General features: G+C 38.1%; 1 protein-coding gene across 3 annotated transcripts in view; it reads left to right on the top strand.

Moving 5' to 3' along the window:
• LOC124721650 overlaps positions 1-23371 on the top strand; it is a 169427-nt gene that overhangs the window by 101102 nt on the left and 44954 nt on the right. For all 3 annotated transcript variants that reach the window (XM_047246714.1, XM_047246715.1, XM_047246716.1), the window contains one exon: positions 12589-12656. In XM_047246714.1, the coding sequence (XP_047102670.1) occupies positions 12589-12656 (68 nt within the window). The remainder of the gene's footprint in view (positions 1-12588; positions 12657-23371) is intronic.

Below are 23371 nucleotides of genomic sequence, written 5' to 3'. Positions count from 1 at the left end.
GCAAGGGGGTGTAAAGAACACGTCTGTTGCAGTGAAAGGGTTAAGTGGAGTGCATGATAATATGAAATGTTCTAGGAAACTACAGAAATGACTCTCAGCTGAAGTATTGCCCATCAGTACATTCTACATGATGATAGAGTGGCTGTCTGGAGGAAAAATTACGAGTATTTACTGATGGAAAACCCCCAGGTTGAGTGGAAACCACATGTTGTGATGATATACAGATGATATTGTCCATCAGTCTGGAGCCTGAGTGGCGTGCCTTTCCTTTCTGACCTTCTTCAACCTGTCCTTTGACACTTCCTTAGAAATAAAGAAAAAGGAAGGGGAAAAGATCCTGGAAGCTAGGTATAGTTTATTATTCTTATAACTATTTTGCTCAGCAAATATTTGGCAGTTTTTATAAACTGTTGAAGTTTTTGTGGTCACTTCTTGATATGTTGTGTGTTAGCACTCATCTAGAGACCTGCAACTGATGGTTATTTAGTGGTTTTTTCCCTGATGTTCCACCAGCATATGTGGACTGCCACTATCAATGGTGGATGAATCGTTGACAATGCTAGCCCCCCCCCCCTCCCCCCCCCCCCCCCCCCCCCCCCTGCTGCAAAACATCAGAAAAACCGCTAAACAACCATAGGCTACAGATTCCAGATGAGCACCAACAGGCATTTGTCTTCTGAAGATAAGTGCTGAACAGCCAGCCTGTTCACTGAGCAAGGTGACACAGTGGTTAGCATGCTGGACTCGCATTCAGGAGGATGACTGTTCAAACCCACATCCAGCCATCCTCATCAAGGTTTTCTGCGATTTCCCGAAATTGCTTCAGGCAAATGCTGGGATGATTCCTTAGAAAGGGCACGGCCAGCTTCCTTCCCAATCCTTCCCTAATCTGATGGGACCAATGACCTTGCTGTTCCCACAAACTAGCAAGCCAACTGACCAACCAACCAGCCTGTCTCTTTAATTTTGTTCAGTCATTTGCATATTTTGAATTAAATCGAAAATTTTCAAAAACATTTTTTTCTACAAAATGAGAAGATTTGTAACTGTAACAAATGGACTGTTGTTTCTCACCATATTTGCAGTTGGGGTGACTTGACTGTGCAGTGTCTTTATAAGAAGATAAATTTTGGTACACCATTAAGTGTTGTTATACATTAACTAAGGAAGAAAGATTAGGATTTGCCCTGACAGTGTTGTCATTAGGGGAGCAGCACAACCAAATGCAACTCCAGTGTATTAACACGTGTCTCACATCACTCATTTTATAATACATAGCATTTTTAAAAGATTAAAGCAATATACTTAAAACATCAAGTTTGTCCAAATTTTTATGTCTTCAGTTTAGTGCAGTTTATGCTGAATAATTCAGTGACAAGTCTATTGTAAAAGTCCCAATCTACAAAGAAAATTTACTTAAAATTGAAATAAGGAAAAGGATGGTTGAAAGATCTTGAAAAATAGTGAAATAGCACTAACAAGAAATTAAATGAAAGCAAAGAATAGTAAAAAGGGAAGCATAGTGGTGTCAGAATTGAGAATAGCTGTAAAGTTGTTAGGCATGTTGCTTAGGAGCCAGATGAATACGAAGTGAACCAGAGGGAATTATTTTAATACTTTTAAAAACAATATGAGAGACTGTCAGAGTTATATCAGATAAACTCACAATTGCAAATAAGGACAACATCCACTGTAGAATGGAATGATGACAATGAAAATTTATGCCAGACAGGCACTTGAAACTGGATTTTCTGCTTATCGTGAGTGATAACCTTACCATTTGGCTAAGTGTGCACGATTCATGGCCAGACCCAAACTTCCATATGGTGTCAACCGAGTGTCTACGACATGAACTCTTACATCCATTATGTATATTCCTGTATGGGCGAGATGTTGTACTTGAAAGTCGCTTGCCCGGTATTGGCAGATAAATAAGATATTGCAGTGCCTGTGTTATTCTGGTTACGATGCATACAAGGACATTGTATCGTATCGTATCTATAATATACTGTTAGAGTTGTTTGTGTTGCAAAACAGTGGTATTTCACAACCATTGGCTGGAAGGCACATGAAATGAGCGCATGCAAGGGAGAAACTCAAGTTTCATCATATGAATCCAAATAGCTAGAGGGTACTTCCATATAATCAGAGATGGACTGTGTCCTCGGTACATTTTGTTGATTCGTACAGGTATGTGGTTCTGGTAAACAAGACTACCTTTCTGCTGTATTCCGCTGTGATAAATATATGGATATGAAAGATGCAGCCTTGTGTCATGATAAACAAAGTTTTACACGAGATTTCTAAGAACAGGGACAGTAGTTGAAATGAGCTAAAACACCATCTAATTGGATCAGAGAGTGGCTGGAGTGTAATAAGGAATGTGATCTTTGGCAATAACAAGCCAATAAAAAGTAAAAGAACTGACCATGAGAGTGAAATGTGTGTGGTAAGAGTGCGAAGGCTGTGACGATAGCAGGGCGCACTGTAGGGGGAAGGGGGATGGATGGATGGATGGATGGATGGATGGATGGATGGATGGATGGATGGATGGAGGGTAGAGAGAGAGAGAGAGAGAGAGAGAGAGAGAGAGAGAGAGAGAGAGAGAGTATAGATCACCGATTCACCTTTAGTGTGTTTGCACAGCTGTGATTTGTCTTAACAATTGCTGTATATGATGATTAGAGACTGGATTATATGCATTTGAATGCTGCATATGCATTCGCAAATTTGGTTACTTTTCATCAGTTATTGCATATTTTAACTAGAAACTAGTGACAATGCATATTTTCACTCTATGTTTACAATATTTTACAAATTTAGACAGGTAGTCTCTAGCTCGATCTAGTTTTGATGTCCCACAGATTGACTGCAATCTAGAACTGTGTGCAATCACTAACTGAGAGGCCACTGCGTAGTGGAATCATTACAGAAGAGGAACAAGGACAGGCAGACCGAGCCAATGCTCCTGAACCCCCAATCAATCCCCTCTGCTGTCGTACCATACATGTCGGCAAATTACGCAAGGTTTTAGTCGCACGTCCAGTTTCAGTTTAGCTTCCTATTTACTTGTACACAGTTGAACATGTTTATGACGTGTAGTGTGTAATGTGCTGAGCACCATGTCGCCATGAAACATTGTTTCATGGATAGCTGACTATCCTGGAACATTTACATATGACTGTTTTATATTGTTGGGGTTGTGAGAAAAATGTTTCATACAAAAAAAAGTTTCAAATAGACCAGCATGTCAAGACAAGTCTTCATATCACAGGAATGCAGGAGAGAGGACCACGACAACATCTTCTGACAACAGCAAGTTGCGGTAGCTGAGGTTTGTCCAAAGGTAACCAAAAAGTCGGTTTAACATGGATCTAAATGAAGCATTCATTGCAAGCAATATTCCACTTCACAAACTTACAAACACTATCCTCAAAGACTTCAAGTGGAAATACTGTTTAAATCAAAATACACAAGGTGACTCAACAGTGCGTAAAATTTACATACTGACAATTTACGTAAATGTTCTGGAAGAAATTTGCAATGAACTTTAGGGGACTGATGACCCTATATGTTAAGTCCCATAGTGCTTAGATCCATTTGAACCATTTGAATTTGCAATGAACTGAAGGATAGCATTATCTAGATTTCAGTTGATGAAACTACAGATACTTGTGGCCATTACACTACAAATGTAATTGTTGGTGCTTTAAAAGAAGAGCCTTCTCCTTCCTATTTAGCGGCCTCCAAAGAACTTGAAAAAGTAAATCATTCTACGATCACCAGATTTGTGAATGAGGGTATTAGAAAAATATTTCCATAATCTTCTACAGATGAAAGGATGTTTGTGTTTATTTCAGATGCTGCTCCCTTTATGATCAAAGCAGAAAAAGCCCTCAGAGTATTTTATACCAGTATGATTCATGTGACATGGTTTGCTTATGGAGTACATCACCATGCTGAAGTACGTTCCACATTTGTGAATGTAAATAAACTGTTTTTGGCCACAAAGAAAGTGTTTCTAAAGGCTACTGCTTGCATCAAGATCTACAAAGAAAAACTACCAAATCTACCTTTACCTCCCAAATCAGTGGTAACTCATTGGGGTACGTGGGTCGAAGCTGTGTTGTTTCACAATGAATGTTTCGAGGCCATTAGGGGTAGTAAATGACTTCGATAAGTTTGGCAGTTTGCCAGTGCAAGGAAGCTTTTAATCATTCTGGTATTAAAAAAGACATTGCTGTGATTAGCACTCATTTTTCCCATATACCTGCAAACATTAAAAAGCTTGCGAATCAAGGTTTGGTATTGAATGGATCTATTCAGTTAATGAGTAAAATTATTCTAGTGAACTCATTGTTGGAGGAATTTCCAACAGCACTTAGAGAGGTTTGATGGGTGACTTTTCACCAGGAACAATAAGTGACAACATAGCACCTACATTCAAATACTGCCCAGTTACCTCAGTTGATGTAGAGCGGTCCTTTTCTGCTTATAAAAAAGTTTTGAGTGACTGAAGACACAATCTTACTACCGAACATTTGGAACAGTACTTGGTCGTTTGTTTAAAATCGTAGAAAAATGTAAAATAAATTATAAATGATGCTTTGGTCCAATAGTATTAATTAAAAGTTAATGCTGTTCAAAAAAATTCATGATTGTATGTTATTTTTTTTTAAATAAAATATTACGGAGTTTTTGAGCATGCCCCTCTGCTTGCGATGTACCTCGAAGTTGGTCCTGTACATATAGATTGTTTCGCTGTAACTCACTCGCATGGCATCTGCTAGTTACCGACAACAATAGCAAGGAAGGAACAATTCTTGAAACACAGTATGCATCCCCATTTTGCAAATTTTTATAAAATAATCCCAGAAGGGGCCCCTTCCTGACCTCTGCCAGAAAGTATTCAGAAAATGTCAGCTTTCTAAATGTTCAGATTTTTTGCATTGCTGGCACTCATCCTCATAATTGATAGGCACAGGTTCGGCTTTGGGATATAATGCATGCAGTAACTACCATGTTTTTTTATTATTTGGTCTTGCATATTTCGACACTTTTCTTGCATTTTTTAAATATTCTTCATGCATATTGTAAGGTTTTTATGAAGCATATAATCCCGTCTCTAGTGATAATGTGATGATATGAAAACATACATTATGTTGTGAATAAAGTAACTTGAATATCGACAGTTCTGCATAGAGTGAATGGAGGGGAACATTATCAGCATGTTCTGGGCATGACACACCTACTCTTAGCACTTGGTTATCAATCAACAGTCAAGGAAGCCTTAAATTATAAACAAATGACAGTACTGAACATGACACTTATACTTATGAATATTTTATACCCTCTATTATTGTGTAAGCAGAGCAAATTCAAGGGAAAACTCATTGCTTACTTAAACCTGGACCTGGAACTGGTGTTGAAACTGGCGAAATTACACTCAGTTCATCCAGTAATCCTTTATGGACTGATTGTTTCCTTAGCTAATTTTTTACGATAGCTCATAACTCGAGATAGGTCACATGGGGTAATGTTCACAACTGCTTCTCCTGTCAGCTTTCTACCCTCAGAAAATAAACTTTTTAATGTTTCTTGCCATTCTGCTTCCCAACTAGGCCCATGTAAGTTTAATCTGGTTGAAATGAGCTTTTTGCACAAACAAAATAAAACTGAGAAGTTAGATGGCTGAAGGTGTTTTGATTTGACATTTTACAGAGACCGGAAATAAGTGTGGTATGGAGGAAGTCTGATTACACTACACTGTTTTGCCCTCATAAGTTTTTCAGTCTTGTAGCGTTGGATTTCTGGCTTTCAGAATTGTAAAAACTCCATTAACTTTGCCTTATTCATGTCAGGTTCAGTTTTCTCTGAAGAAACATTTTTTTAAGGCAAAATTTCGTCCGATGCAGTGTCAGTGTTACCTAACGCAATATATTGGTACTGTGCTTTGTACTGTAGTAGAAGTAGGGGAAATTTTTTAAAGCGGAAAATTAAAGAAACCATTTTTCAGAACAATGGGATTCTTTTCTCATGATAGGCACCTTACTTTTAGGAATGAAACATGAATAACAATTTGGAAAGAGGTCATGGTCCACACTGGTTTGATGAACTATCGTGTTACTCTTTTCTATCAGTGCTTCGTTTGTCCTTTAGCTGTGCTGTCTTTACAGCCTTTTGCCATTATATGATACATGGTGTGTATCATGCCTTGGCAAGCCACATGAAATACGCTGGTGTGCAAAACTTAAGGATGAAAGTAACTTTTGCACGATGTGTGCGGCATTACGGGTGAAGTGTATTCTTTGCTAATTCTTGTTCATCACGGCCGAGACCGATGTATGCGACTTGACAGACAAATAATTAATCAATGAAGAAGCTAAAATTGCTCTTTCAGAACACTACTGTTCAATCTATAGCTTATGCGTTCTCCACATGCAACTACATGAATAATAAGTTACCAAAACGTCACAGCTTATTGGCCCTCCAAAATGCATTTTTATAGCTTTAAGTGTTGGATAAGCTACAGTCTAGGGGCCAACAAACACACATGTCACACTAACCCAAAAAATTCAGTCACAAATTCAAATAAGTGCAGGCAGGAGTTTCGGGTAAAAATGTAGGCTACTAACAGTATTTTAAATTTTAACAAAATTGAGTTAATTTCAAATAAAGTAACACTAACATTCATTCATCACTGAAAAAATGATAATCTGAGTGAGGGCTTAAATGAAACATTATCTTGCATTTGCATGAACTCCCGAGAAATCATGGAAAAATAAAGTTTCTTTAATGCAAGTCTAAAGGTAAAATTCCACAATTGTGAACTAACTAAACTCAGAGTGCATATCACTCTCGAAATCAACTGCAGAAAAGTTTTTATTCACTGTCAACATGCACAAATATCACAACTCCATGGCAAAATACTTGGAAGTATTCCTATTCACTCGTGAGTTGACCTACTCCACACATACTTCCTGTCTGTTCTAGCTGTTAACCCTGATTGATCCATAATACTAGAAGGCCTCATGCAAAAATTGTCACCACTAATTAAACCCTTGCCTTGATATGGATCAAACTCTCACACTTCAGACTTTGTGAACATACTTAAACTAAAATTTAATTTTAAATACATGCGTCGTATATGAATTTGCACGTGAATTTCATCAGCTTTAGGGTGCTGTTCTCAGTTTTTCTCTAATGTAAATATTTTGTTCTGAACTGGTGGTTTTGTCCATGTAAACAGTAATTTGCATTGTTAGCTTACTAATAAGTATAAGCAATTAAAACTAATTTCACTCAGACATTTGGAATTACATCCACTAAGTACTGCTGCCACTACTTTCAATATTTCGTATTTTGTGTGTGTGAAAATTCAAGTTTTAATGTGCAGAATGTACAGTCTGGCCTGTAATTTAAAATGGATAATTTTTATTTTTGAAAAGAATGTACTTTTACAGTTTGATAGTGCTCTCAGGGATTTATCCATAGACACATAGCTTGTAGAAATTGCTTAAGGCATTATAAAGATATAAATTTTTTTAAATTCATTACATACGTAACAAATTCAACATGAAATAACTTAAAAACTAAACTTCGTAGTGAGGGCGGGTTTTCACTCAATCACTCATCATGCTTTTGTCTTTGTAACTATGCTACTGACTTTTCTGTCACTAATTGTATTTAGTTTTTATTATACTTAGTCTTATTTGGAAGTTGTTCTGGCTAGTCAATTTAGCTTCGGCTAGTCAATTTAGCTTCGGCTAGTCAATTTAGCTTCGGCTAGTCAATTTAGCTTCGGCTAGTCAATTTAGCTTCGGCTAGTCAATTTAGCTTTGGCTAGTCAATTTAGCTTCGGCTTGTACCTTTTCATGTTTCATGCCAGCGGCTGATTTTTTTCTGGCCACACAGCCAGAACCTGCATTTATCTGACGTGATCTAAAATTCTCATACTAGGAATGTCTACCAATCACTGCGCCTCAAAGGATACCACCATCTGTTGATGATGCCGCCAAACTCGTGTGCCTGCAGAGCCGTGCCTGGCTTGGTTGGCCCGCCTCCTATATCTGAAACACTCACTGGTTCGGCTGCCAATCTCAAAACAGGACATGTGCGCATGGCCATGTCTCTTTTTAAGTTCCTTGTCCCCAATACTGGGGTGTACAATCTTGTGTGTCACTGCTAAGTAACAAATCTCGATAAAACTTGAACTGTACATAGAAAGAACTGGTACAGTACAGTGTGGAAGGTAACTGAAAGCAACATGCAGTGAGACGAGACAGAAATGACACTTTTATTCAAAGACAATAATTACACTGAATCCAATGCAGTTTCGACACTACCATCATGTGACACTCTTCTTAATAGGGTGTGTGATCACCACAGATAGCAAAGCGAGCTTGGTCATATGCTCCCTTAGTGGCCGCAATTTGGTAAAGAGTTCTTGTGGCTAGGTATTTGACTGGGTTTTCGTCCTCCTCCAGTGCAGTTTAAAACTGCTGTCTGATTGTTGGTGCATGTATATGTTCTGTAATAATGACTCCCCAACCCTTTCCACATGTGCTCAATGGGATTAAGTTGGAGAAATGGGCAGGACAGTGCATTTGTCAAGTATCTTCTCATTCCAAGAGATCCTCCATCTGCACAGTTAGATATGGTTGCACATTGACAGCCATAAAAATGAAGTCTTGGTCGAATGAACCCCTCAAAAGAAGTAATTGTTTGCACATGCCATTCGTGAATGAAACAGAGTTCGGGGAATTAGTTAGTGGTGCCAGGAGTACCCTTCAACACAACCATCAGGTTGCTGTCTGCATAAGAAATGAAATTCACTACTGTAGAACTACACTATTGAAGACAAATTGCTGTAAACAGAAACCATCACAAAATATCGACGAGTACCTATCCAGAGCAACCTTAAGTGGAATGACCACATAAAGCAAATAGTAGAAAAAGGAGACATGAGACTGAGATTCTTAGGAAGGAAATGTAATTTAGCTACTAAAGAAATGGCTTACAAGGCACTTGTTTGACTGATTCTTGAGTATTGTTGAGCCATCTGGACCCTTACCAGGTAGGACTGATGGAAGACAGATGACACAACAAAGAATTTGTCATGGTATAGTTTAGTCGATGTGAGAGCGTTACAGTGGGAAATGCTAATGAGAGGCATTGTGCATCACAGAGAAGTTTACTGTTGAAATTTAGAGAGAGTACTCTCCAGGAAGAGTTGGACAACATGTTACTTCATCTCACATATGCCTTGCAAAACAGCTGCAATGAAAAAAATTAGAGAAATTGGAGCTAATACAGAGGCTTACTGACAGTAATTGTTTGCACATGCCATTCGTGAGTGAAACAGAGTTCGGGGAATTAGTTAGTGGTGCCAGGAGTACCCTTCAACACAACCATCAGGTTGCTTGTGCAGTACTGATGTAGATGTGGAAATTCGATCGAGCTGTGTTACTTTACAATGACACTTCATGTGAAAGTTAGGTATGTCCTTAAGTTTTCAACACCAGTGTATTTGAACAGTCTGCTCCTCCTGTCACACAGATAACTACTATGTTCTCTCTCTTGATAATCAAGTTGTGAAATGACAGTTGTGTTGGAAGATATGTGTTGGAAGATAAGTTCGTGCAGTCCATTTCAAAGAGATGGCCTACTACCTTTAAATAACATTGCTCTTTCGGGGCTGTAAAGAAGTTAATTTATTATGTAGGTTGCACCTTGAATTGGTAGTAATACACATATGTGGGAATTTCATTCTGCTGGAATGTACGTCTCTTTCATAACTTTATTTATTGCCCAGTGTTTCCAGGAGAGAACGAACTGGTGATACTGTATTGTTCTCCTCCTCTTCCTTCCATTTCTCAGCACTATATGTCTATGCATGATTCTTGGAGTGACTATGCTGTTCAACACTCTTGAAACTCTATAACTGGACCTACACTAAGGTCCTCCAGTTCACGTTACTCATACACAGGGTATGCAGATTCATGTTCTTGTCATCAAATTTGGAATTTAGTTTGCACTCCTTGATAACTTTGAAACCATTAAACGTGTTTTCAGGTGACAGCATTAGTGGCCATGAGCCTTGAACATGGAACACTCAAATATTGGACTTCATAAAGGGAGCTGAAAAACATGGTAGCAAATGGTGCTTTAGGCCATGTACAATTGTTCACTGAAAGTGGGGCAATTGGGTACACTATTTATGCTGACCTTTTAGTGGAGCAACTGGGAAGTACTTAGCCAATGGCATCATGCACCTTCCCCCGAACCAAACTGTCACAAATTATTTTGATATCACTCTAGCTTGCTGACTTGGTCTCACAGATACATGCATTTAACTACCATGTATTGGAAGGTACAAACAATTTCCATTATATATGTTCTGGATTTTGTATTAGAAAAAATACAAAGTACCAGTTTGAACGTAGGTGCACATTTTGTATTGGTAACCATTCATTCTCTTACTTACGTAAGGAGACTCACTTATATTTGTCATTGTAAAGTACTTGTGGAAAAAAGAGCAGTAGTCATTACAGTATTACTCCAAATACTCTGTACAAAAAACATAATGTATTTTGAGCATTGAACACCTCACAACCTCAAATGTAGCTGACAGCAGTTTGTACATGCAAAGGAAACAGCTGCATCAGTGATCATCCTACAGTACAAAGACGTCCTACAGTACAAAGACGTCCGACGGTACAAAGACGTCCGACGGTACAAAGACGTCCGACGGTACAAAGACGTCCGACGGTACAAAGACGTCCGACGGTACAAAGACGTCCGACGGTACAAAGACCTTATTCAGTTCCAAGATGTAGTATACTGAGGTAAAACATTTCTCTCTTTCACCTTACATGGCTAGTTCTTACAACATGAAAATATACAGAATATGAAAATAAAACCTAACCTTGAGCCTCGTTTATTGTTGTCGCAAATGAAAATTATTTGGGAACTGAAGTTGCTTTGACTGAATGGGTAAAGTGGTGGGATTGTTGTTATATTGGGTATGGTAAAGACCTCTCCAGCTACTGGATGTTTGAGGATAATAGCTTCAATGACAGTATTTTGCATACTTTTAATATTCAAATGGATAGGATTACAAAGGCTTAGGTGATTCGGATTCCTTTGTAACATTCTAATCATTAACCGATAAGCAATAAATACACCTTTACTGTTTTCTGCAAAACTGACAGCAAGGAAGAAAACAAAACAGCACATTGTTGTTTAGAAAAATAAACAGCCTATGCCTGTCTGAATATTTAAAAGTGTATCATGTAGAAACTTCGAAGTAAATCAGTCAATAAATTTTCTAGATTTTCGGTAACAATGAATGACAACTTGTCTTTATATAGTCTCATATAGATAGCTGATTTATGAAGCAATAAAATGAAAAGGGAAAGCCGACCGGAGTGGCCGTGCGGTTTTAGGCGCTACAGTCTGGAGTCGAGCGACCGCTACGGTGGCAGGTTCGAATCCTGCCTCGGGCATTGGATGTGTGTGATGTCCTTAGGTTAGTTTGGTTTAATTAGTTCTAAGTTCTAGGCGACTGATGACCTCAGAAGTTAAGTCGCATAGTGCTCAGAGCCATTTGGACCATTTGAAAAGGGAAACAGTTTTCTGCCAGTTTCTTAGTTAAAGCAGTGATACTAGTGATACGGTGCTTCAGTGAATTGGGATATAGTCATGTTGGATGAGAGTGACTTTCTTAAGGAACATCTGTGTCATCAGATGCAGTTGGTCACACAGAATGCACACACTCTTCTTGGCCATGTAGGAACTAACACCCATACAACTTCCATGCTCAGTGACAGGTGTAAACAATCTGATAAACAAGCTGCTTGGCATTTCCAATAGAGAAACATATTTTTCTGATGCAAGGTTAAGGGTAATTGACTGTACGATATTAATCTTTCCTGATCACCACTGGTCTGTGTTACACCATAAATCCACAGTTTACTTAATGCCAATGAATTTTTTTATATTGTTGATCTGAAGTTGGGAAATGTTGTAAATGTTCAACTTGTACAGCTGTGTTTGAATTGTGATTCAGGAAAGAGGTTATGTAGGGTACTTATTGATTTTGATGTTACTTGTCACATTGGTTGTGGGAGGTCTTCATGGCAAATTACTTCAGTGTTCAACAGTACCAATTACCAAGGATCGGCTTCTGTTTGTGGCTACTATTTGTTGAGTGCAAGCTTTTAGTGCGGATAGTGTTGATAAGTCAAACACACAGTTGTTGCATTTAACCCCACCAAAAAAATTTACTGATTAATTTATATTGCTCTTCTACTTTCTCTCTTAAGTATGTCCATTTACACTGATGGATACATGACGCGTAGCATTCTACATAATGATTTCAGTCATTCAGCAGTGATCAGTCGTAGTGCACAAATGGTCTAAATTACGTACACAGTGGGCTTCCACAAGTTTGATTTGGACTGTAATGAAAACTGGTCTATGTAAGGAATGTTTTTATGTTTGATTAGTTTATTGTATGTCTGCATTAAATGTTTCAGGTTAGATCATGTGACATTTATGCTGAGAGATACTATTCTTGCTTTTCAGAGGCAGTAGCTGACCCAAGAGCCAGAAAAATATCCCAGAATGTTACAACGCATAAAGCAGAATCTGTGGTAAATAATGCTGTTGCCGTTTGTGTTTAAATAGCACTGAAAGAGAACAGTTAGAAATGATGTATGTTCTATTATCTTATTGTATAGAAGACCATGCTACACTCATGTCTGTGAGGTAAGGGATGTTAAAAAAAACTTGGCAGCATGGCTACACTGTCTGGACTGAACTTTGGTGGAACAAGGAAATGACAGATGATGTTGTTGTGCTGTTACAAGCCCACTAACTGTACCTTCATGTTGCATGGATACAGAAAACAATGTTAATGGTATTAAAGCAGGCTGGCACAGTATACACATTTGGATGTTCGTACACCACCAGATTACTGACAGATACAAGAATGGGCAAAGAATTGAAATTGCCCATAATTTTATTTCATGGCTGTCAAGGTGGTTTGAAGAAGCAGTCAATGTTCAGTGGAAATAAAGGCAAGGTTGACAGTGTGGTGCCACCCAGCAACAAGATTATTATTTGGTCCTAAATGCCCAGACATGGCCAAACCAGCAGAATGTACACCAGACTGTGTCCTGCATCTTCCATCAATATAGTACATCACCAGGTTTCAGAGGTTGTTTTGAGTGCTCAGTGACACATTAGATGTAGTCCCCCTTACACAGACCTACTGTGGCTTGGAAAATGTGATGTTTTGCCAACCAATAGCTGATGCTGGAACATGGTAGTGCCCTCTTCTGATGTGTTGATGTTTAGTGTACTGTGATTATTCATATTATGTTTATCTGACAGATCGCTGGCACACATTTAATCTCTGCTAGTGCTATGCAGAGAGAGAGAGAGAGAGAGAGAGAGAGAGAGAGAGAGAGAGAGAGAGAGAGAGAGAGAGAGAGAGAGAGATACTTCAATATCAGTGTTGTCATTTGGTGTGGTTCCACATTATGAGGACTAGATTGCTGCATGTGTTTTGTAGTGGACTATGAGGGTTGCATTGTTTAGGATAACATCTTGCAGTGATATGTGCACCTTTTTGTGTTCTTATATACCTATGTTCTGTGTCATGAATGATAATGCTCAACAATGCAGGGCTAGACTAGCAGAAGAGTGCCTGCCACATGAGAAAATAACAAATTTAGAAACACAAGTGGGCTCCAACAATTAAAATTTGATGGAACAAGCATGGGATGATCTACATGAAAGGAGTGTAAATTTAACACACAGACACCACAGACCTTTGCTGAGATGCAAGAGGACACTAGTCCAGCAGTGGGAGGCATTACTAAAAGATATGCTATTTGGTCATATACACAATATTGTGAGCCATAGTGCCTCCTGTATTGCCCTGCAACAGCATCACACCCTGTATTGATGTTCAGCAAGTCAGTATCTTTGGGATACATGGTGACACCCCTGAAGAATTTGTTGTTTTCTGGTACACAGTTTACCCATCACTCTCACATGTCAGTGTTTCCAGTCCACTGTTTATAATCTCACCTCTAGTTTATCATCATCTCACCTCTAGTTTATCGTCATCTCACCTCTAGTTTATCGTCATCTCACCTCTAGTTTATCGTCATCTCACCTCTAGTTTATCGTCATCTCACCTCTAGTTTATCGTCATCTCACCTCTAGTTTATCGTCATCTCACCTCTAGTTTATCGTCATCTCACCTCTAGTTTATCGTCATCTCACCTCTAGTTTATCGTCATCTCACCTCTAGTTTATCGTCATCTCACCTCTAGTTTATCGTCATCTCACCTCTAGTTTATCGTCATCTCACCTCTAGTTTAGCGACTGTCAAAAGTATTTCAAACTATGGACATGACTGTATTATGTTCTGAATTTAAAAATGGAATATTTGGGAGAATAATACTTTTATGAAAGATGTTACTTAAAGATATGGAGGGGATAGAAACATGTTTTAAGAGTCTTTAACTTCAACGTGCATGTACTGTTACTTTTCAGATTTAATCTGTATTGTTTTTAAACCTCTTCTGCTCTCATTACTCCTTTCCACTTTTGCTTCCCTCTGTGTTTTCGGATTGAAAATCAATCTGTGTTATGTGGGAACAATAATTTATTCTCACTCTAGTTAAATTTCCTTGTATACAAGTGTGTGACCAGATTTAATATGAGTTCACATTGCACTGCACACAGGATGACTGTAATTTTGTTGAAACTTGACTCATAAGCATTTTGTTAACACTTTCCACAACACAGTGAGTCTCCCCCTTTTCAAACCAGTGTACACACATTAGTAATTGTTAGGTTCTACTTTCCGTGTATTTGTGCATGCCACTTGTTCATTTAGGACCTGTCCTATTTTCTACCTCCGTGGCAAGGTTGAGAAACTGTTAATTGAAATACCAGGACATGGGCTTGTGCCAGAGGTATTGGGTCTTTACTGTTTCGCAGTCTTTAACACTTCAGACAATTGATTTTCTGCCTCTAGAATCAATTTACACCAGTTCATATTTTGCAACCAATGAGACTATTTTGGATATAACAGTTTGAACTTGCAGCACTTAATTACTGTCAGTAGTCAACTTATAGTTTGACTTGCATAACTGCATAAGAAACCCAGACCCAATTTAGATATTCTGAAATACATTTGGCTGTAGAATATCTTTCTAAATTGATCTTTGTGATACTATATTCGCTGCTCAGTTGTTATATTTGTTCTTTATTACAATTTTGCATGCATTTAATGTCAGTATGCTTGCTTTCATTATTAAATTTTGTTTCATTTTCTGTTATTCTTTTTGGTTCTAAAACAAGAATAAAGAAGAAAAAGGAAGCAGGAGGTGTCAGAAAATAACATTGTAAGTGGCATAAAATGGGTGCTGAAATGGGCAAAATGTAACAGCGAAGTTAGTAATAAAATACATATGTTCACTCTGGGAGAAAACCAAGCAGTTAGCAGGGACTGCAAGAAATTATCAGTGTGCTGTATTTTAAATGTTGAAGTTTTATTTGCTAATTGGATGATAGGCACCCAGGATTTACTTTTTTGTCAGACTAGTCAGATAAAGATTGTTTTTTCAGCAAATATATGAACCAAATCAGGCAATGGTGGTTAGTACTCTGGATGTGGTTGTAACTGAAACTGAGTGATTGAGATAAAGGACTCGCTTGTAGGAAAACTACATAACCCCCCTCCAGTCCCAACCATACAGATTTAGCTGTCTCTTTGCTTTCCTTAATTAGCACTAGACAAATACCAATATGATTTCTTTGAGGAAACAAATCAGCCTTGTCTCTTTCAGTCTTAGCTTCTGCAACCTTGCAAATAACTTCATTGTTGGTGGGATGTTAAATTTGGAGAATGAATGTAGCAAGTGGCCATATTCTCAGACTTAACATTTAGAGGTATTTTTTTATGAAAAGTCAGTGTTATCATATTACATTTACATCTATACTCAGCAAACCGCCATCCCTTCCCCGCCCCTTTCCTATCCAGTAATGGAAAGGAAATGAGAAGACCCAAGAAGGGCAGCTAGTTTTTTCATAGGTTCATTTAGCTCATGCAAAAGCGTCTTGGAAATGTTCATCAAACTACAGTGGCAGACACAAGAAGTGAGGCATTCTGCATCATAGTAATGAATAGTGTGTAGGAAGAAAGATTGTTCATAAGCCTACATGTGAGCTCAAATTTAATTTATCTTGATTTTCTTTTCACAATTTAAATGTAGGTGGAAGCAATACTGGATATTGGTTGACTTCCCTAGGAATGTACACTCTCAGTATTTAAATAGGAAAGCACACTATGACGCAGAACACCTCACTTGTAGCATCTGTCACTGTAGTTTAATGAGCATTTCCAAGACACTTTTTCGTGTGCCAAATGAACCTGTGAAAAAACTATCTGCCCTTCTTGGGCCTTCTCATTTCCTTTATCAATCCTGTTTAGGATGGGTCCCAGACTGACAAGCAATATTAAATTCTTAGTTAAACAAGGATTTTGTAAGCTACCTTCTTTGTAGATGGAGTAATTTCCTGGCCATTTATCCAGTGAATGTCTGGTGCTGCTTCCCTATAATTTTTTTTAGTCATGTAAATTAAAACTGATTGATATGCATAATCCCAGATATTTAAAGAATGTGACTGCTTCCAGTGACTGTTCAGCATTCATGTAATCATACAGTAATGGGTATGTCCACATCTTTGGGGGTAATGTATTACCTTTTTGTGTTGTGTCAACTGCCAGTCCTTGCACCAAGTGTCATTCCTCTTCAGGTGTTCCTTCATTTCACTACTAGCTCATTCAACGAAGACAAAAAAAAATACGCAGTGTGAGCATTGGGGTGGGGGTGTGGGGTTGCATTTAAAGGTCACTTTGTAATGTTTGTCTTGAATAAGTAAAAACTGGCAACTTCTGGCAAAAATCTTTCCCAATACAAAATTAAAACACATTAAATTTCCTGGGAAAAAAGTCCTATTCATTTTTTCTCTAGGGCTAAAAAGTTTCTGCATTGTAGGGATGGAAAAATTGCAGATTATTAAAATATTGTTCTACCAGTATAAAATTAATGTTTATCTTTAAATGAAAGGAGTTGGAAACAAATATTAAATGTTTGTACAGCATGTAAATGCAGTAGAGCCGTATTAAGGGATAAATTGTGTTCTGGTATTGTAAAAGGGGGGAGGTGGGAAATGTATCTGGTAGAAGTGTTAGGGATGGTAGGTTGCTGGATTGTGTGTATGCGTTTCCCTACTTCATAGGACTGCAAACTGAAGATCAAGCAGTTTGTTTCCGACTTTATCTACCCCACTATGTCACAAGAACCAACTACACACTATTTCACGAAGTTACATCAATCCTCGACAGTGTGCCATATGAATTGCTGGTGATGCAATTCTCTGACGTGTGTGTGTGTGTGTGTGTGTGTGTGTGTGTGTGTGTGTGTGTGTGTGTGTGTGTGTGTGTGTGTGTGTGTGTGTGTGTGTGTGTGTGTGTGTGGGGGGGGGGGGGGGGGGGGAAGGGGGGGGGTTATTGGCCTCAAAGCACTTTACCACTAAATGGATTGCAGATAATAGTTACTAATAATACTAGCACAAGTAACACATACGGACAGAAGCCACGTAAATCTCTGCACACTGTCCTACACTGCTAGAGGGGAAAGTGATTTTTAGTCATCTTGTACGGCTACTGTAGTGTTCTTCTGGAAAAAATAACTTCTTCCAATATGAATGCTGCTTTATTTTCAGTTCACAGACAGGCTATACCTCCCCAAGGTTTCCTATCCAGTTCTGTTAAGTAAATAGACGAAATAACATTTCTGAGCATGTGTTTATATATTGGAATTGAATGGCTACTTACTTTTGGTTGTTAAGTGAGCTTTTATGTAAACTACCTTCCTGTGTGCTCAATTTGTAAGTGTGATGTTGTCAGTGACAACAATAGTGTTGGTGGAAAAGGGATTGGATTAGTAAATGTGACACATTGTTGATCTATCATTGATAGCAATTGTAATGTTGTGGAATTGTGCTTTAGTCACTTGGTGGTGAATTAATTGATATCAAAAAAGTTACTGAAGTTCTTTCACCATTAATTGTGTTACTAGTAGACTGCATAAATCTGTTCCATTCAGAAATTGCTGGTGCTTGTAGAGTGGGCTGCACAGAGTGGAGTTACCGACCACACATCCGCAGTAATCTTGCAAGTGTGGTATGAATATATCTAATGGAATGGAACTGATCATGTTCAAGCCTAGAACAGTAATCTGCTGTGATGCAGTGTTTGACTTGAATGGCTTCTGAATTTTTTCTGCTCACTGACATTTGAATGATCAATCAGACATGCCGAAACCTAGCCTGAATTGTTTTACACAGGAAAATACATGGAAAGAAACGCACGGACAAAATTTTAGTTGTTAAGAGACACTGCAAGAGAGAGTGTGAGTGTGTGTGTGTGTGTGTGTGTGTGTGTGTGTGTGTGTGTGTGTGTGTGTGTGTGTGTGTGTGTGTGTGTAAAAAAAATTATACAATTCGACGAATGAGAAGTATCTGTGAAAAGGGCCATGGTGTAAATATCTGGAGTGCATATACACCTATTTTCAGCACCTAAAACCTGTGCAAATGGAAGCAAACACTATTTTTTAACTGATTTGGCAACTCCAGTTTTTCTTAGCATTAATCCAGCATTTTGTGCAGATGTTGGCTACTGTTTCTCTTTGGCTTCTTTACAGTTGAGGGGAAGTTTGTAAACATAACACTAATAATTACTGACAACCAACATAACTTGAAGGAAGGCTACCATTTACACTCTAGTTGTTGGAACTGGTCAGTAAAGTGCACACCTGGAAACTGGGAGACCACATGACTGAATCTTGATCAGGCCACAGATTTTTTCAGTTGGCTTTCTGAACTAGCTTTCACCTCCCAGCGATGAGGAGTTGCAAGGAATGACACGCGGTTTAAATTTTATGTTAAACAGTAGGTCCCTCTTCACCGAGATAGATAACTGGGATAGGTTAGGGACACACAAGTCACAGAAATGGCATGCAGTTGGAAGACTTGCACCACGCTATGGAGCCACATGTAATAATAATAATAATAATAATAATAACAACATTCAACACAATAATAACAACATTCAACACAAACCAAAAGAAATTTTACCAGACAATAGATAACACACACATTAAAATAGACAATCCACCAAACATAACAGACATGGAACACTTCTGGAGCAACATATGGTCAAACCCGGTACAACATAACAGGCATGCACGGTGGATACAAGCAGAAACAGATACGTACAAGATGATACCACAAATGCCTGAAGTGATAATTTTGCAACATGAAGTCACCCAAGCAATTAATTCTACTCACAATTGGAAAGCCCCTGGAAAAGATAAAATAGCAAATTTCTGGCTAAAGAAATTCACCTCAACACATTCACATCTAACTAAATTATTTAACAGTTACATTGCAGACCCATACACATTCCCTGATACACTTACACATGGAATAGCTTACCTGAAATGTAAAGATCAAGCAGACACAGCAAACCCAGCTAAATATCGCCCCATAACATGCCTACCAACAATATACAAAATATTAACTTCAGTCATTACACAGAAATTAATGACACAACACAGAACAAAATTATAAATGAAGAACAAAAAGGATGTTGCAAAGGACCACGAGGATGTAAAGAGCAACTGATAATAGATGCAGAGGTGACATATCAAGCTAAAACTAAACAAAGGTCGCTACACTATGCATACATTGATTACCAAAAAGCTTTTGATAGTGTACCCCACTCATGGTTACTACAAATATTGGAAATATACAAAGTAGATCCTAAATTGATACAGTTCCTAAACATAGTAATGAAAAATTGGAAAACCACACTTAATATCCAAACAAATTCAAATATTATCACATCACAGCCAATACAGATTAAGCGTGGAATATACCAAGGAGACTCATTAAGTCCTTTCTGGTTCTGCCTTGCTCTGAACCCACTATCCAACATGCTAAATAATACAAATTATGGATACAATATTACTGGAACATACCCACACAAAATCACACATCTGCTATACATGGATGATCTAAAACTACTGGCAGCAACAACTCAACCAATTACTAAAGATAACAGAAGTATTCAGCAATGATATAAATATGGCTTTTGGAACAGACAAATGTAAGAAAAATAGCATAGTCAAGGGAAAACACACTAAACAAGAAGATTACGTATTGGATAACCACAGCGACTGCATAGAAGTGATGGAAAAAACAGATGCCTATAAATATCTAGGATACAGACAAAAAATAGGAATAGATAATACAAATATTAAAGAAGAACTAAAAGAAAAATATAGACAAAGACTAACAAAAATACTGAAAACAGAATTGACAGCAAGAAACAAGACAAAAGCTATAAATACTTATGCTATACCAATATTGACCTACTCATTTGGAGTAGTGAAATGGAGTAACACAGACCTAGAAGCACTCAATACACTTACACGATCACAATGCCACAAATATAGAATACATCACATCACATTCAGCAACAGAAAGATTCACATTAAGCAGAAAGGAAGGAGGAAGGGGATTTATCGATATAAAAAAACCTACATTATGGACAGGTAGACAATTTAAGAAAATTCTTTATAGAACGAGCAGAAACTAGCAAAATACACAAAGCAATCACTCATATAAATACATCGGCTACACCACTGCAATTTCATAACCACTCCCACAACCCTCTAGATCACATAACATCAACAGATACGAAGAAAGTAAATTGGAAAAAGAAAACACTACATGGCAAGCACCCGTATCATCTAACGCAGCCATACATCGATCAAGACGCATCCAACACATGGCTAAGAAAAGGCAATACATACAGTGAGACGGAAGGATTCATGATTGCAATACAGGATCAAACAATAAACACCAGATATTACAGCAAGCATATTATTAAAGATCCCAATACCACAACAGATAAATGCAGACTTTGCAAACAACAAATAGAAACAGTAGATCACATCACAAGCGGATGTACAATACTAGCAAATACAGAATACCCCAGAAGACATGACAATGTAGCAAAAATAATACATCAACAGCTTGCCTTACAACATAAACTTATAAAACAACATGTTCCCACATACAAGTATGCACCACAAAATGTACTGGAGAATGATGAATACAAATTATACTGGAACAGAACCATTATAACAGATAAAACACCGCCACATAACAAACCTGACAGCGTACTCACCAATAAAAAGAAGAAATTAACACAACTAATCGAAATATCCATACCCAATACAACAAATATACCAAAGGAAACAGGAGAAAAAATTGAAAAATACTTCCAACTGGCTGAGGAAGTCAAGGACATGTGGCATCAGGATAAAGTTGACATTATACCAATTATACTATCAACTACAGGAGTCATACCACACAATATCCACCAGTACATCAATGCAATACAGCTACATCCAAACTTATACATACAACTACAGAAATCTGTAATTATTGACACTAGTTCAATTACCCGAAAGTTCCTAAATGCAATGTAACATATACCGTACAGTTAAAAGGAAGTCACGTCTGAGACAAGAGAAAGAAATAATAATAATAATAATAATAATAATAATAATAATAATAATAATAATAATAATAATTGTTGTTGTTGTTGTTGTTGTTGTTGTTGTTGTTGTTTAGGGATTGTTTCGAATTTCAGTAGCTGCTATGTATTGAGTAGTTCTTGATGTCCACAGTGACATATGCGAAGCACTTCAAGGAAGACAATGTTAACAAAATATTATTAATGAAATGTGAAATAATTGATACTACTTTCCACATAGGCTTCTTCATAAAATGTGCTATAGAGTTTGGTAAAGAGCAGATAGCATGATCTCAGGTCTATTTTTGACAAAGGCTTTGTTGGCCTGCTTATTTTGTGACAGTCTTTTAGTTGTGCCTGTCTGCAACTCAGCATCTCCACTATATGTTAAGTAGCGACTATCCTTTTCATTCTATTGTTACATTTCATCCTCGATTTTTCGTTACTGGATTTTCTTTATTTTTTAATAGCCTGACCGCAAAATGATAAATTGCAGTGTGCACCCTGTTCTCTCCTGAAACGTGATCAGTGCTATACACAACAGTTGCAAGGATAACAGCAAACTTCCTCTTTATGAAAACTATGAATTTCTCTATAGTATTGCCTATTAACAAGTGCTGTTCTATGTGGTTATTTGAAGGAAACTTTGTAATTTTGTGACTTCCTATTCTGTAAGGTTCCTCGAACCTGCGTAACCAGGTTGAAGCAGCATGGGTATCAGCATTGTCTCCCTTACAATTCAGAGGGCTCAGTTTTGTAGATATCCGTCATTAACATTGCATTCTCTCTCATAAGCAGTTCTAAATCTTTCAAACAGTTTTTCTTTCACACTTCTGTGAGCTTTATTTTGGCGCATACTTTTTACATTGTGCAACTCTTACTTCCATTTATACAGTTCAAATTCAGATTTTACGAAATGAGACCAGCTTTGCACACTGCTGAACTTTAAGCATTTTGTCTCCCCTTCATTTAACCAAAGATTCACAGCCTTTTCTTTGTCACAGAAAACTGTTGGCAAAGTAATGAGACCTTTCCTTTGGGCTAGGAAGACACTGTTGCTGCTCGAACAGTCCATGGGTGTACTGCCACTGCATAGTGTCCAATGGGCACAATATTTTGGCGATCAGACATGTCGCCATGGTCAGGTGCCCTGATGAACTGAGCTCCTGAGGGCAGGCGGCCGTATTAAATCCACTCCCCCTGTGAGGTGTTCTCTCTGCAGACAGCGGCCGTACGTCGGCGGTCACTGAGATGCTGGCGTCGGCGTCTGTAGTGGCATTGGTGTAATTGCTTCGTCCACCCTGGTCGCCCATTCGTTTTCTTTGCTGAGCGTCTTTTTAATTAGACTCAGTGCTGGTTCCCATGACCTGCTGAGCTTATAGCCGCAATCTCGGTTAAGAAGTCCATCCCCGGTACAAATTTCGATAGCCTCTCCAACGACGCTGTCTCAGTATTTAGATGTCTGTGCCAAGACTCTGGTATGTTAGTATACCATTTCGTGATTTTCAGACAAACAGTACTCTGCGACCGCTGACTTGTTGGGGTATCTAAGTAGCGTGTGCCTCTGATGTTCTCGGCAATGATCTTTGATGGTGCGCACTGTCTGTCCAATACTGACATGGAATCTGGTATATGCTGGCCTTCCACAAACCCAGATTGTCTTTAACACTTCCC

Source organism: Schistocerca piceifrons, chromosome X (assembly GCF_021461385.2).
Source record: "Schistocerca piceifrons isolate TAMUIC-IGC-003096 chromosome X, iqSchPice1.1, whole genome shotgun sequence".
NCBI lineage: Eukaryota > Metazoa > Arthropoda > Insecta > Orthoptera > Acrididae > Schistocerca > Schistocerca piceifrons.
The sequence above is the reverse complement of the archived record's forward strand: the minus strand, read 5'-3'. Positions and strand labels throughout refer to the sequence as shown.